General features: G+C 40.6%; 1 protein-coding gene across 6 annotated transcripts in view; it reads left to right on the plus strand.

Moving 5' to 3' along the window:
• The window catches only part of HOOK3 (hook microtubule tethering protein 3), a 90996-nt gene that overhangs the window by 55173 nt on the left and 21300 nt on the right, over window positions 1–14523 (plus strand). For all 6 annotated transcript variants that reach the window (XM_037373047.1, XM_037373052.1, XM_037373049.1 and 3 more), the window contains 5 exons: window positions 738–848; window positions 3666–3753; window positions 4350–4419; window positions 8267–8407; window positions 10658–10745. In XM_037373047.1, coding sequence (XP_037228944.1) covers window positions 738–848; window positions 3666–3753; window positions 4350–4419; window positions 8267–8407; window positions 10658–10745 — 498 coding nt within the window. The remainder of the gene's footprint in view (window positions 1–737; window positions 849–3665; window positions 3754–4349; window positions 4420–8266; window positions 8408–10657; window positions 10746–14523) is intronic.

Here is a 14523-nt window from a genome sequence, read left to right on the forward strand (position 1 = left end):
TGCTTCCGTGCTCTCTGTGTTATGAGCTTTACTAATGTTCTGGGAATAAGCCTTTGCTAGTAAAGGCTGAGAGTTTTGAAAAGGCAAGACCTCACTCATTTGCCTCCCTGTTCACTGATCATTTCTGCTCAGCTTTCAGATTTCTGTTCATTTAATTTTAAAAATTCTTTACTGATCTGTAGTTGAAAGTATACATATGACTTTGTTATCAATGTTTCCTTCTTAAGTAAAGAGAACTGTTTATGAGCCTGTGGCTGAATCTTTATATTAGTGTATTAAAAATTATTAGGAAAATCTCAAGTTAGGAAATGTTACCTAGCTTCATAAGCTGATGTTTGAATTCTGAGTGAGGCTTGTGAAACAGACTTAACAAAAGGTGTAGATAATTTGCTTTCTTCATTTTTTTTCTTTATCCTAGGCTTCTCTGAATGCAGGGGGATTTTTCTACTTTTCCTAAGTTCTTTGATCCATAGAACTATATAGCTTTTTTTCTGTAAACCATGCTTGGTTTCACAATTTTTGCTTTTTTTGCTTGTGCTGAGACCTAATATTTGAATGCTGTTGGTTTTGCTGAAACACAGAACAACTGATGAAAGCAGTTTTTAGTATGTCCTGTAGGTAACTATTTCACTTGTTTACAACATGACTGGTGGTGCATGGTAATTGGCTACTTTGTCTTGTGTATTTTGTTTTAATTCTAATATTTGCAGACAAATTATTGATTCTTGTTCTCACAGGCAGTTGAACTACAAAACAGGTTATCTGAAGAATCCAAGAAAGCTGATAAATTAGATTATGAATGCAAACGACTGAAAGAAAAAGTAGACAGCCTCCAAAAAGAAAAAGATGTAAGTGCCAAGGTGTTATTTATTGGTAGTAGTGGTAGCAACTTTGTGTCCTTTATAATACAGAGATATGTTAATCATAGTTAGCTATTTACAGCAAGCTTTTTAAATTAGGAGGTCTTTTTTTTCACTTACAATTTTCTGATGTTTTTGTACAAGATTCTTTTTAAACCTGAAAACTGAAACATACATAACCCATTTTTAAGAGGAAAAGCTTTAATATTTGGGATCTGAGGTTGTTTCCTAACCATTTACCATGAGAAGGTTAATAAACACCTAAGGTAATTGTAATGTATTCTGAAAAACTATTTAAAGTAGGATTTCTGCAGTATCATCCTAGAACTAAGCTCCTGTTGCATTTTTTTTCTAAAGCATTCTTTGAGGTACCAGCAACATGCTTCTCTTTGTGGAGTCATGACTACTGCAGCTAGAGGCTTAGGGGTCGTGTTGAGGGACAAGTCCTTTGTGTCAATCTCACCTTTTATGACAGGTCCTTGTGATCTATCTTGTATTGCCAACATGGAATACATCAGTCTATTCCCTTCCTCTCTGTCATTTGCTGCTAGTGATTCTGCAATTAATTGCTTTGTCCTCTCTTGCCGAGACCAATCCTTCAGACTTCTCTTGCACACTATTGTTTCCCGTCAGTTTATTTCAGCTTGTTTCTTAGGAATGTATATGCAGGTGCCTCAAAGTACCTCAGACCAAGGCTGGCACTTTGAGTTAGCAATTTCTTAAGCTTGTTTCAAGTATAAGTCCATCTATCCATCAGAATCTTCTTTTCCCTCAATAGTCGTATTTCCTGTTCAGTTCTTTCCAAAATTTCCAGCCCCTGAACTGGCTTTGAACTGAAAGTTTTCAGTTATTTTCTGTTCGTAGGTCTCTGATTTCCATATTCTATTAAATTTTCAAACTATTCTGAACACTTGCCCTTTATCATGTCCATATGCCCCTCAGTTCAGATTGGAATGTCCATAGTAACTGTATTCATATTGTGCTTGACTTTTTTTTTTCTGCTCTTTATTTAAAGTTTCGTTTTCCAGTTTTGTTATGTTTAACAATGGTAAGATTGTGTCTGTGGCTTACCCATTGCTTGGTGGACCATTTCATCTTGCACAAAGGATCTGAATTGCAGGCCATTGCCATATACTTTTCTGTATTACCTCCTGGTAAATGGCATTTTAGGGGTGATGTTGTTTTTCAATGCATTCTTTTGAATAGATACGCACCTGTGAGAAGTAAATTACAGCTGAAGTCTCTCAACATTTGAATTAGTAGGTAACACCAGTAGAAAATAACTCTTTCAGTTGCTTATTGTCACATACCTGTCAGTAAGGTTGTCCATAGAGGTATCTTGTCAGTTATACTTTGGAAACAATTACTGAAATTGGTTTTGTCCTTGTCTTTATGTTCTGGCAAAGTGTGGTAGTGTGTTTGATATCTTCAGCTGTGTAGCTTGGCATTTTACCTCTGTGGTGTTTTGTACTTATACAAGTACTAAGATAATTTGATGAGTTGACTTCATCTGCAATGTTCAAATGAAGCCCTAGAGCATATTCTAGCATTTGATTAATCAACTTGGTATTTCTGACTGATGCTAGCAGACTGCAGAATCCTTGTTTTAAGTAGCTGAGTTTGAGTACTCCTCTGTATGTCTCTTCTGTAGTATTTATGGTAAAAAGTTTTTTCACCTGTGGGGTTTGTGAAATGGTTTTCAGTGCTAATAGATTGTATGCTTTATTCAGATTGTTCTGACAGTTGCATGAGTTCTTGTTGCAGGATTCAGAAATACAGTAGAAGCCTCTGTCACACCTCATCAAAATGTTCTTAGCCAAAGTGATTCCAGGTCCGAGATCCATTTGGTCTGACATATAAAATCTACCTGAATTAAACTGTTAATAAGATTAAATGCAAGGGAGCTGTTGGCTGACAACTCCATACTTGCGCAGAGCCAAGGTCTGTCCTGGACCTTTTAGTAAGACTGGACATGCCTGATTTTAGAGCAAGCTACAGCTTGGATCTTTACATAGTTGCCATTGTCTCCTTTCATTTTTGAATCTTGGCAACCTTCTGGACAGAAACTTGATGCTACCTGTGGATTCTCATTTTTTGCTAAAAGGAGACTTGTGCCAAATTGGGGGAATAGTTGACTGATGCTACAGAGGAGCCCATCTATCAAGATCCCGAAGTGGTCCAGTCATGTTCTTCAGTTCTCTTTGGACTGATCTTCAAGCACCTGGGGTTTTTTTCATAGCTAAGATGCTGGTAAATGGCAAGGCCAGCTGACACGCAGGAGAAAGGGGATATGGAAATGCTGCTCTCACTTGTACTGTGGAAAGACAAACAAAACAAAGTTAATGCATTTTATTTATTATGCTGACTGTGTACTCAGCTGCTTGGCTTCTTAGGGAGGGAAAAATCTATGGACTTATAATTAACTTAATTTTTCCCAGTCCTGATGAGAGGGAAAAGGAAGATGACTGGCCACAGTGGGTGATGTTTACCACCTGGTCCCAGAACTCGGTGTCACTAATATCCTAATTTTGTAAGCTTATACCCTGGTATTTTTACCCCCAATAAGTGTAATACAGAGCAGCAACCCTTCTCAAAAAAAACCAACACTGTTGTTCATGTAAAATATATAGTATTTGTTTAATCTGTTGCAAAATAGACTGAGATGCCTTGATTTGAAAGTCATCTCTAGAGTTGCATTAAATTCTTTGTAAACAGTTGAAGGCTGTGTCTTCTGGTGACTTATGTACTATTAGAGATGGATTTTTAGTGCCAAGACTGATATTCGTTCTCTTTCCAATTATTCAGAGATTAAGAACAGAAAGGGATTCTTTGAAAGAAACTATTGAAGAGCTTAGATGTGTACAAGCTCAGGAGGGTCAGCTCACCACTACAGGTAAAGGACAAATAAGGAGATCTAATGCATCCTTTTCTAAAGTTGTGGGACTTCTCTGGAGAGCATTGAATGTGCTTTTATTTAACACAGAACAAATATAAGCTCTTCTGAGATGAACAGTGAAAAGCTGCTTCAGCTATTCATAGCTTTTTAAGCATTTGAAAACTCAAATGTTATTTCAGTCCGTCAGAAATGCTAGTCTCCTCCCCAGTTTGACATTTTTATACTGTATATCTGATTTTGTGTAGTTATATAATCTTCTTCAGAGAAAGAAAGTTTTTCTCATGTGTATGATGTTTCATGTGTTGCAATTTATTTCTACGTGTAATGCTGCACACTTTGTAGTTTTTAGATAAGCTAATGAGCAGAAAATACACTGCAAAATTACTTTATCAGAACGGATGAAGACAGAAATAATTATTATTCTCCAAATGGAATTGTGCTTGTCTGTTTCTCTTGCTGTAGCCTGACTTTGTGTCATTTTCCATTGCCTAGCATTACTCTAAAACTGTAATCTTCTAGAACAATGTTTACTTCTGGTCTTTTAAAGAAAGTTACTGGTCTACTTGCTGAATTTTTTACTTTTCCTAACGTAGGATTGATGCCTCTGGGAAGACAAGAGACTTCAGACAGTTTAGCAGCAGAAATTGTTACTCCTGAAATAAAGTAAGCTGATGTGTGCTTTGTTCTACTAACCTACACAACGTGCCAAGAGATGATTAGTTCATTTTCAGTGTTATAAAGCTTCTGTACCTTACTACAAGAGCAATTCTTTGTTGTTTCTGAACAAAGCTAAAGAACAGAATAATGTTTTGAGGCAGTTTGTGAAGTATGGAGTTACTGCATAAACGTTCCAAATGATTGTGTGAGAGAGGACAGGACCCTAAATGCCATAAATACCCAAGCATTGCCTGTGGTTTTAGTGACTCATCATCTTTGGCTTCTGAAGATTAATTCTGGAGTTTATGCAAGCATACATCTATGCAGACTGTTTGCAGCTGCTAAACTTGGCCTCCATACCTGCTTGACAGAGGTGGACAGTAGCAGTGGCTGCTGTAGGACTGAAACTTTCTGGTATGGAGATCAGGGCCACTGCTTCTGCTGATGGAGGGGGAAGACTGCACAAGGTGGCCTATGCATAGGAATAGCTACTGCTGCTCTCTTGTTCCCTCTGGGGTGACAGAGCATGGGTCTATGTCCAAGCAGCTTTCTCCATATCATGGAGAAGATCTGTGGACCAAATAAGTGAGTTTTGTGAGGCAGATTCTGTCTGTGGCTTGTGAGTTGCAGCTCAGCATATCAACAAGTTCAGGGAGGAGTTAGCAGGCCTCATTGAAAGAGCTTTAAACTAGATTTGAAGAGGGAAAGGAATTAAACCAGACTCAGTAGAGATAAGCCTGGGGGCAGCACACTGTGTGCGTGAGGGATTGTGCTTGCAAGGCCCTTCAGTCTGCTCCACAGTAAGCACAGTTGGATGTCCCTGTACTAATGTGCTCAGCACCTTAGCCATTTCAGTGGAGGCAGGGGATGGAGATGCATGTGGCAGCTAAGATGCTTAAGTTCTTGATGCATTAAAAACCACAGAATCACCTGAGAACGGTCACATCAGAATTAGGGTTTCTTACCAAAAAAAGGTGACAGGATCAGTAGCCCAACTGAAGTGCGTCTACACCAATGCACACAGCATGGCAACAAACAGCAGGAGCTACAAGCCATTGTGTAGCTGGAAAACTGGTACAGTTGCTATCATAGAAACATGGTGGGATGACTCACACAACTGGAGTGCTGCAGTGGATGGCTATAAACTCCTTGGAAGGGATAGGCAAGGAAGGAGAGGTGGTGGGGTAGCCCGGTATATTAGGGAGTATTTTGACTGTCCAGAACTTGATGATGATTAAATAGTTGAGTGTTTATGGGTGGGAATCACGGGGAAGGCCAACAAGGCTGATACCATGGTAGGCATCTGTTACAGACCACCCAAATAGGATGAAGAGGCAGACAAAATATTCTATAAGCAGCTGGGAGAAGTCTCATGGCCACTAGCCCTTGTTCCCATGGGGGAATTAAACTTTACAGATGTCTGTGGGAAATACAGTAGAGAGGAAACAGTCTAGGGGCTTCCTGAAGTGTGTGGAAGATGAATTCCTGACATGGTGAGGGAACCAACTAGGGAAGGTGCCCCACTGGACCCATAGTTTGTGAACAGAGAAGGACTTGTGGGTGCTGTGATGGTTGGAGGCCATCTCGGGCACAGCGATCATGAAATGATAGTTTTTTCAGTTCATGGAGAAGTAAGGAGGGCAGTTAGCAAAACTGCTGCCTTGGACTTTGGAGGGCGGACTTTGGCCTGTTTAGTGGCCTGGTTGACAGAGTCCCTTGGGAGACAGTCCTGAAGGGCAGAGGAGTCCAGGAAGGCTGGGCATTCTTCAGGAAGGAAGTCTTAAAGGTGCAGGAGCAGGCTGTCCCTTGTGTGAAAAGACAAGCTGGCAGGGAAGAAACCTGGCCTGCCTAAACACAGCTTTGGCTGAAACTCAGAGGGAAAACATTTGGAACAAAGGGCAGGCAACTCAGGAGGACTACAGAGATGTCATGAGGTTATGTAGGGAGAAAATTGGAAGGGCCAAAGCCCAACCAGAACTTAATCTGGCTACTGCTGTAAAAGATAGTAAAAATGTGTTTGTAGATAAGTTAGCAACAAAAGGAGGGCTAAGGAGAATCTGCATCCTCTATTAGGTGTGTGTAACAAAGGATGAGGAAAAGACTAAGCTATGTAATGCCTTCTTTGCCTCGGTTTTAATAGTGAGACCAATTGTTCTTGGAGTATCTAGCCCACTGAGCTGGAAGACGGGGATGGAGAGCAGAATGAAGCCCCCATAAACCAAGGGAAAATGGTCAGCGACCTGCTACACCACTTAAGCAAACACCAGTCTATGGGGCTGGATGGGATCCACCCGAGGGTACTGAGGGAGCTGGCAGAAGTGCTCCCCACAACACTTTCCATCATTTGCCAGCAGTCGTGGCTAACTGGGGAGGCCCCAGTGGACTGGAGGTTGGCAAATGTGACACCCATCTACAAGACGGGCAGGAAGGAGCATCTGGGGAGCTACAGGGCTGTCAGCCTGACCTTGGTGTTAGAGAAGGTTATTGAGCAGATCATCCTGCCATCAGTCAGCATGTGCAGGGCAGCCAGGTGATCAGGCCCAGCCAGCAGGCAAGTCCTGCTTGACTAACCTGATCTCCTTCTATGACAAGATGGCCTGCTTAGTGGATGGAGAAGGGCTGTGGATTTTTTTTAGCTGGACTTTAGTAGAGCCTTTGACACTGTTTCCCACGGCATTCTCCTGAAGAAACTGGCTGCTCATGACTTGAATGTGTGTACTGTTTGCTGGGTAAAAAAAAGAGAAGTGCCAGGTCCTGCACTTTTGTCACAGCAACCCCATGGAAGGCTATAGGCTTGGGGAAGGGTGGCTGGAAAGCTGCCTGGTGGAAAAGGATGTGGGTGTGTTAGTCAACAGCTGGCTGGATATGAGCTGGCAGTGTGGCCAGGTGGCCAGGAAGGCCAACAGTATCCTGGCTTGTATCCAAAAGAGCATGGCCAGCAGGGCAAGGGAAGGGATCATCCGCCTGGACTGGGCACTGGTGAGGCTGCACCTCAACTACTGTGTTCAGTTTTGGGCCCCTCACTACAAGAGGGATGTAGAGGTGCTGGAGCGTGTCCAGAGAAGGGCAATGAAGGTGGTGAAGGGTCTGGAGCACAAGTCTTCTGAGGAGCGGCTGAGGTACAGAAGAGGGAGACTCAGGGGGAGACCTTATCGTGCTGTATAATTACCTGAAAGGAGGTTGTAAGGAGTTGGGTATCAGCCTCTTTTCCTAAGCAGCAAGTGATGGAACAAGAGAAAACAGTCTCAGGTTGCACCAGGGGAGGTTTCAATTGGATATCAGGAAAAATTTATTCACCAAAAGTATGGTCAAGCTTTGGAACAGGCTGCCCAGGGAAGTGGTTGTGTCATCATCCCTGGAACTAATGAAAAGACATGTAGGTGTGGCACTTTTGGGGACCTGGTTTAGTGTTGGACTTGCCAGTGTTAGGTTTACAGTTGAACTCAATGATTTTAAAGGTCTTTTCCAACCTAAATTATTCTGTTAAAACAGACCAACGCGGTAGACGTGACTTGCTCAGGTTCATGCAGTAGTTTGGTGACAGCTGAGATTACAACCTCCTGTAACACTCGGCACGAAGCTTTGCGTTCTCCGCGTTCTACCTATAAATCTGTTCTGTACTCTGAGCTATAAAAAGGGCATTCAGGCAACTTCCTTGTGTTGTGCCTTCTACAATTAAAACTCTTCTAATCAGGTTTGTGTTTGAGGGTTTGATGACATGATTGTTGCTTCAGTTGTCTCCCTTAAATAGGTAAAGATTATTTTTGTTACATTTACGCCTTCTGTGGTAAGTTGCTTTCTTCTTTGTAGACTGGTGTACTTTTTTCTAAAAAACTGTTTTTTATGTATTCAGGGAGAAACTCATTCGCCTTCAGCATGAGAACAAGATGTTAAAATTGAACCAAGAAGGTTCAGACAATGAAAAGATCGCCTTGTTACAGAGCCTTCTTGATGATGCAAATTTACGGAAGAACGAACTGGAGACAGAAAACAGGTAACAAGTTTTGTCGCCTGTTTCTGTTGTCTTTTCTAACAATTACATACACTTTTGACTGTACTGTGTGCAATACTGGCTGCCCCAGTAGAAGAAGGACATGGACTTACTGGAGTCAGTCCAGTGACAGGCCACAAGGATGTGATTACAGAACTGCAGCATCTTTCGTATAAGGAGTCTGAGGGATAGAGACTACTATGTGGCCTGGAAAAGCGAAGGCTCAGGGTGGGTTTTATTAATGTTTATAAATATCTGATGGGAGGGTCTGAAGGAGATGGAGTAAGACTCTTCTCCGTGATGTGCAGTAGCAGGACAAGAGACAGAGCATTTAAAATACATTAAATTTCATCTAAACATAAGAACATGCTGCTTTTTTTTTTTTTTTTACTGGGAGGGTTGCTAAACACTGGAATAGGTTGTTCAGAGAGGTTGTCTCTATCCTTGGAGATATTTAAAACCCAACAGGACATATTCCTGGGCAACCTGCTCTGACTGACCCTGCAAGATTAAGCCAGTCAGCATGTCCATGGGGACCAGCATGCATCTGAGCATGCTAAGGTAACTGACTGATACTGTGAGACTACTCTACGTCTGAACTTTGAATCTGCTCTCTATCTAATCTTCTCTGATCCTCCCCTTTGACTGGGGAAGGTTCCTGAACTCTGGGAAAAGGTAAATACTGCACTCACCTTCAAGAAGGGCAAGAGAGTCTGCAGAACTACAGAGACTGGTCAGCCACAGCTCGTTTTCTGGGGATTTCACAAAGCAAGTCTGTCTGGAATCTCTTTCCAGCCCTATGAAGGACAAGAAAGTAATCAGGAAAGGCCAACATGAATTTATACAGGGGAAATTATACCTAATTTAGCTGTCTTGACAATGAGATGACTGTTTATGTGAAGAAGGGTGAAACAGTGGACAGTACTTAGCTTTAGCAAAGCCTTTGGCACAGTCTCTCCTAGTATCCTTATGTTCAGAATGGTTAGATATAGGCTGAATAAGCGGATAGTAATGCGAGTTGAAAATTGATTGGACAGCTGGGCCTAAAGCATTATTATCAGTGTTACAAAATCCAACTGGTGACCAGTTCCTCAGGCATCAATACCAGGACCAATGCTGTACATCACCTTTATTAACAACTTGACTGATGGGAGGGACTATGCTCTTAGCAAGTTTGAGGATGGTACGACATTGGGAGGAGTGACTGATATGCTGAAAGGGAGAGCTGCTATTCAGAGGAGCTCAGCCATCCAGAGGAATGAGCTGATGGGAGCTCTGTCCTGGCTGGGACCCATAGTTTGGGGAGCAGCTCTGCTGCAAAAGCCCTGGGGTCCCAGTGGACAACAAAGGAGGATGTGTCAGCAGCAGACCTTGCAGCTGACAATGATCTGGGCTGTCCTTACTACGGTGCAGGCAGTCAGTCTGGGAAAAGGATCCTTCACCGTACATCTGGACATAGAATATAATTTTGGATTCCCTAGTACAAGAAAGACATGGATGTGCAAGAGTGCAGCAGAATACTGCTAAGGTGAGGGACGCTGGAACATGTGATATGTGGGGTAAGACTGAGAACTGGGTTTGTCAAGGCCACAGAAGGCATAGGAGAGTTAATACTGTGATCTGCATCTATCTGATGGGAAGGTGTCAAGAAGACAAGAGCCGGACTCTTCTCAGAGATTGACAGTGGAAGGACAAGAGGCAACAGACTCAGTATGGAGTATGGGTCTGAGCTTTAGAAGAGAGGCCCAAAGAGACTGTCAGACCTCCATCCTTAAAGGTGTCCAAATCTGGATTGGATGTGGTTCCCAGCAATCTGCTGTAAGTGCACCTCCTTTAAGGAGGAGTTTGGATTTAGACAACCTATGGAGATCTCTTCCACTCTACAAGTTTATAGGATTCTGTGACACTGTAACAGCAGTAAGCTAGTAGCTCTCACACAGTAAAAATGACTGTTAGAAACCCTCTTTCTCATGTATATAGAAATCATTTCTATATACATCTATATATATGCATTTAGGTTCTCTTGGAAGAGTATCAGAATGTCCTGGATGATGACAGACTATAATCTCTGGACCTACTGTGTGCTCTGACTACTGTTGTAAATTTTCTGTGAACTAATTTTGTATTTATTGCATCTCTTGTGTTGATGACCTGAAAACAATGGACACTAAAATCTTGGGCTTACTTTTGCAGTTGTTTGGGTTTTTTTCTGGGGGGAAAAAAAAGAAGAAAAAAAAAATATCTCTTTCCTAGATTGGTAAATCAGAGACTTCTAGAAGTGCAGTCCCAGGTTGAAGAACTACAAAAATCTTTGCAGGATCAAGGTTCAAAAGCTGAAGATGTAAGTAGAAATGTACATCAAACTTCCATTCTAGTAGTTACCATTTTTGAAACTTTAACCTTTTTGTAAAAAAAAAACATGTAAAAGAAATATGTGAATGGAGATTTGTGATAGTTTTCCATATTTACCCCTATGGTCTCATCACTAAGTTGTGCATCTCTAAATAGGATATAATTTGTGTAGAAAATGCAATCATCCTGTGTAGAAAATAAAATCATCCTATGTAGAGAAGGTGTCAAATATATTTAATTTGATTAATTGTCTGTTCCAACAGTAAACTTATTGTTAAAATTACTTAATTAGAATATAGAGTTTTGCAGGGAGCTAGGGAAATCTTAAATCTCCATGTCTTAATAAAGTACCTGAAGTTATTTTTGGTTTAGTTTAGTTTTCTCAATGAAAGTTAAGGCTTTCCTGACAGTGGAAGCTCTGTAATTGTGGATGTAGGTGTATGTCATAATGCAATAAGCCTGGCAGGCCAAAATGGAAAAAAAAGTCAAATAATTAGTCCCTCAAGATAATTCAGCATTTTTCTGTTTCTGTATGTGGAGTTAAGTTTATTTTTTATATAAGAATACACATTGTGGCAGTTAGGTGTGGAAAACAACTTCCAGTCTTCCACTCAAAAGGTGTGTTTGCCATCTCCTGTATTTGACAGCGGAAGCTCTAGAACTTCCTTGAAAGCAGCAGTTTGCTGTACTGTACATGCACAGTGTTATGCTCACAATTTCAATGTATTGTGTTGCTAATCAGCAACAAGTTGTCATGTGTTGCTTTCTGTTTTTGTGGTTTTGTTTTAACTAATTTATATAAAACAGTGAAAGTTCTTAGTAGCTGCTTATCTTCATTTGAATGTGTTTCATTTAGCTTATCCTTTTGGTTTTCAGAACAGACTGTATGAAAGTAAAACACCTAGTTGAGTTCAAATAGGATCATTTTCCCTAAATAACTTAGAATGCATTTTAAAATACACCCATACTATTATATGTTGCTGAGATAAACTTTGTTGTCTTGATTATTGGCCAAAATCAGATTTTTCAGGGTGAACAAGAATATGAAAAAATTTTCTCAGATAATAGATATTGTAAATGAACCAGATCTTAACTGAATTTAGCTTTGTTTACTGAAATGTTAATTGTGTCTCTTTTTGAGGTTCTGGTTTGGACATTAATTTAGGACATGTTCATGATGCAGTTGCTGCATTCAAGTTCATGATGCAGTTGCTGCATTCAAGTTCATGATGCAGTTGCTGCATTCCTGGCATCTGTGTAGGTCTGACCATGCCAGTAGTGATTTATAGGCACTAATCCTATGGCCTGTTTTGCTGAGTGTGGTATGTAGGATTTCATTTACTCTTAATGAAGCAAAAGAGAGTGTAGACTCCGTGAAATACTGAGGCTGCAAGAACCTCTGAAGGTGTGGACACCTCATCCAATCTCCCACACAAAGCAGAGCAAACCTCAAAGTTAAACCTGGCTGCTCAAGTAGATGGAAGTTATGCTGGGACCACCTGAGTTATCCTTGAGATAACCTTACAGAAAGAGATTCTTTGGAAGCATGAGAAAAAGGATAAGGAGAGACATGGCATACAGTTCATTGATGCATCATTTTCAGCATGTTTCCTCTGTTTTTCACTACTTTCTTTTCTGCAACAATTCACTAAAATTGGTGTTTTTATATACTTACACCGTAAATATGCTCAACCCAGAAGGCTGAAGATCCCATTTCTATTCGGTCCAGAAATGTATGATGAAGGCTTGGGGTTGGTTGGTTGGCTTGTTTTAGTTTTGTTTGTTTTCAAAGCTGAAGTAATTTTTAGTTTTGCCCAAAAAGTAGTAAAAGTACTATGCTAATCTAGGCAAGTAGCATTGCAATGGTACGTACTGCTTACGGAGGTCCACACAGGCAATCAGTTTGGATTTTGTATGGAAGTGCATTGGAAGGCTCATGTTAGGAAGATACCAATGCCTTGAGGCCTGTAATGGGCACCAATACATCCTGTTGGGATGCATGATTAGTCCATGCTGGCTGTTGCCTTGCTAGCCAGGGAAGGGCCTCCTTACCCCGGTCTTCCAGACTACTGAATCAGCTCAGACATGCCTGGTGTGGTCAGAATAGCATATTTTATTTTTCTGACTGTCATCCAGAATGCAGTGGTCATGTACAGGGCTGCTCAACAGGTACCCTGAACAGCTTCAGCTATGTCATTTGCATGCCTTATTATCAGTCTTTTGTCATCCTTGTTCTCCCTTTCTCTTCTCGAATCCCTTCCTATATAATCAACCTGCCTTTAGTTACTTCTACCCCACTGGACCTAGTCTTGCTAGATCCATACCATATCCAGTGTTTTTCATACTGTTACATACACAATCTTGGTATTATATGCTGTTACTGATACAGTTATAAGGCCCTTCAGAAGTGGCACCTCCCTACAAGTTCCCTAAAACACTTTTACCGGTTTGGTTACCCATGAAGTTCAGCCACTTCGCTCATCTGGTGAGACACTGGAACAGGTTGCCCATAGAGGTGGTAGATGCCCCATCTCTGGAGACATTCAAGGTCAGGTTGGACGGGGCTCTGAGCAACCTGTCTAGTTGGAAGATGCTCCTGCTTGTTGCAGGGAGTTGGACTAGATGACTTCTAAACATCCTGTCCAACTCAAACTGTTTATGATTCTGTGGTTTCTTTTAACATCTGTGAAATCTGACCATCCCTCATGGTGCTGTTTATAACTTTTGTTGTCATCTCACAGTGTTTCCAGTCTCATCAAGCAATTTTCCCAAGTTGTGCTATAGTTTCCCTCACCTGGCTAAGTTAGCTTAACCTCAAGCCAGAGCCTAGTCACCTGTGCTTTTGACCTTAACATGAAGAACAAAACCAGACTTGGTCTTCAAAAAGAAGACAGACCTGTTCCTTTGGCTTGTTTAAGCATGAAAGAAATTTCCAGGAAAAAGACTTTATATCTGTTTGTGGGTTTGTTTTTTTTTGGGGTGTGTGTGGTTTTTTTGTTTTGGGTTTTTTTGTTTTTGTTTTTGTTTTTTTTTTAATGTGAAAGATGGCAATTAAATACTAGGAAGAATACCTGTTTTCTAAAAGCACACCATAATAAGTATTTTTTCTGGTGTTTTTTAAGTGGAACTTTTAGGTAGTGGGAGGAAAAAGCAAAATAGCAAGTGTACAATTGCCAATTTTTACAGTTTTGTTAGAGAAATGTTCTTGTATTATGAACAGATAAAACATTTGGATGAAGTTAAATGTAAAACTAAATCAAAATTAGATAAAGCTTTTTTTTAATTGTGATTTTTTTAAGAGACTGGTTTTGCTATGAAAGAACAACAATTACAGTAATTGCTTCTTAGGAGCAGAGGATTTGGAAATGTGGCTTTGAAGCTGATGGAGACCTAAGAAAAAATAAATTCATTTTGGTCCTTTTTTAGAGTAATTAATCTGCCTTCTACAAGCATATACAGGATCTTTGGGTGGCTATAATCACACATTGTACTTTTTTTTTTTTTCTAATCTTGTGTCTTGCATAAATTACACAGGGTAAACTCAGTCCTGCTTCTTTTAATGTGTGTGCTTTTTATCATTGTTAGTTTCTTGCTTGTGAGAACCTAAGATCTGTCTAGATGGGAGAGGGGTTACTCCCACAACAATACTGGTATTATGCAAGTAATATATATGAAAATATACCAGTAAAATCAATGCTGACAGCTAGTTGTGTCTGTTCCAAGCTAAACCCAAGTGCAATGCAAGGGTCACAAAAGAAAAGCTGAGT

Source organism: Falco rusticolus, chromosome Z (genome assembly GCF_015220075.1).
Source record: "Falco rusticolus isolate bFalRus1 chromosome Z, bFalRus1.pri, whole genome shotgun sequence".
Classification (NCBI taxonomy): Eukaryota; Metazoa; Chordata; class Aves; order Falconiformes; family Falconidae; genus Falco; species Falco rusticolus.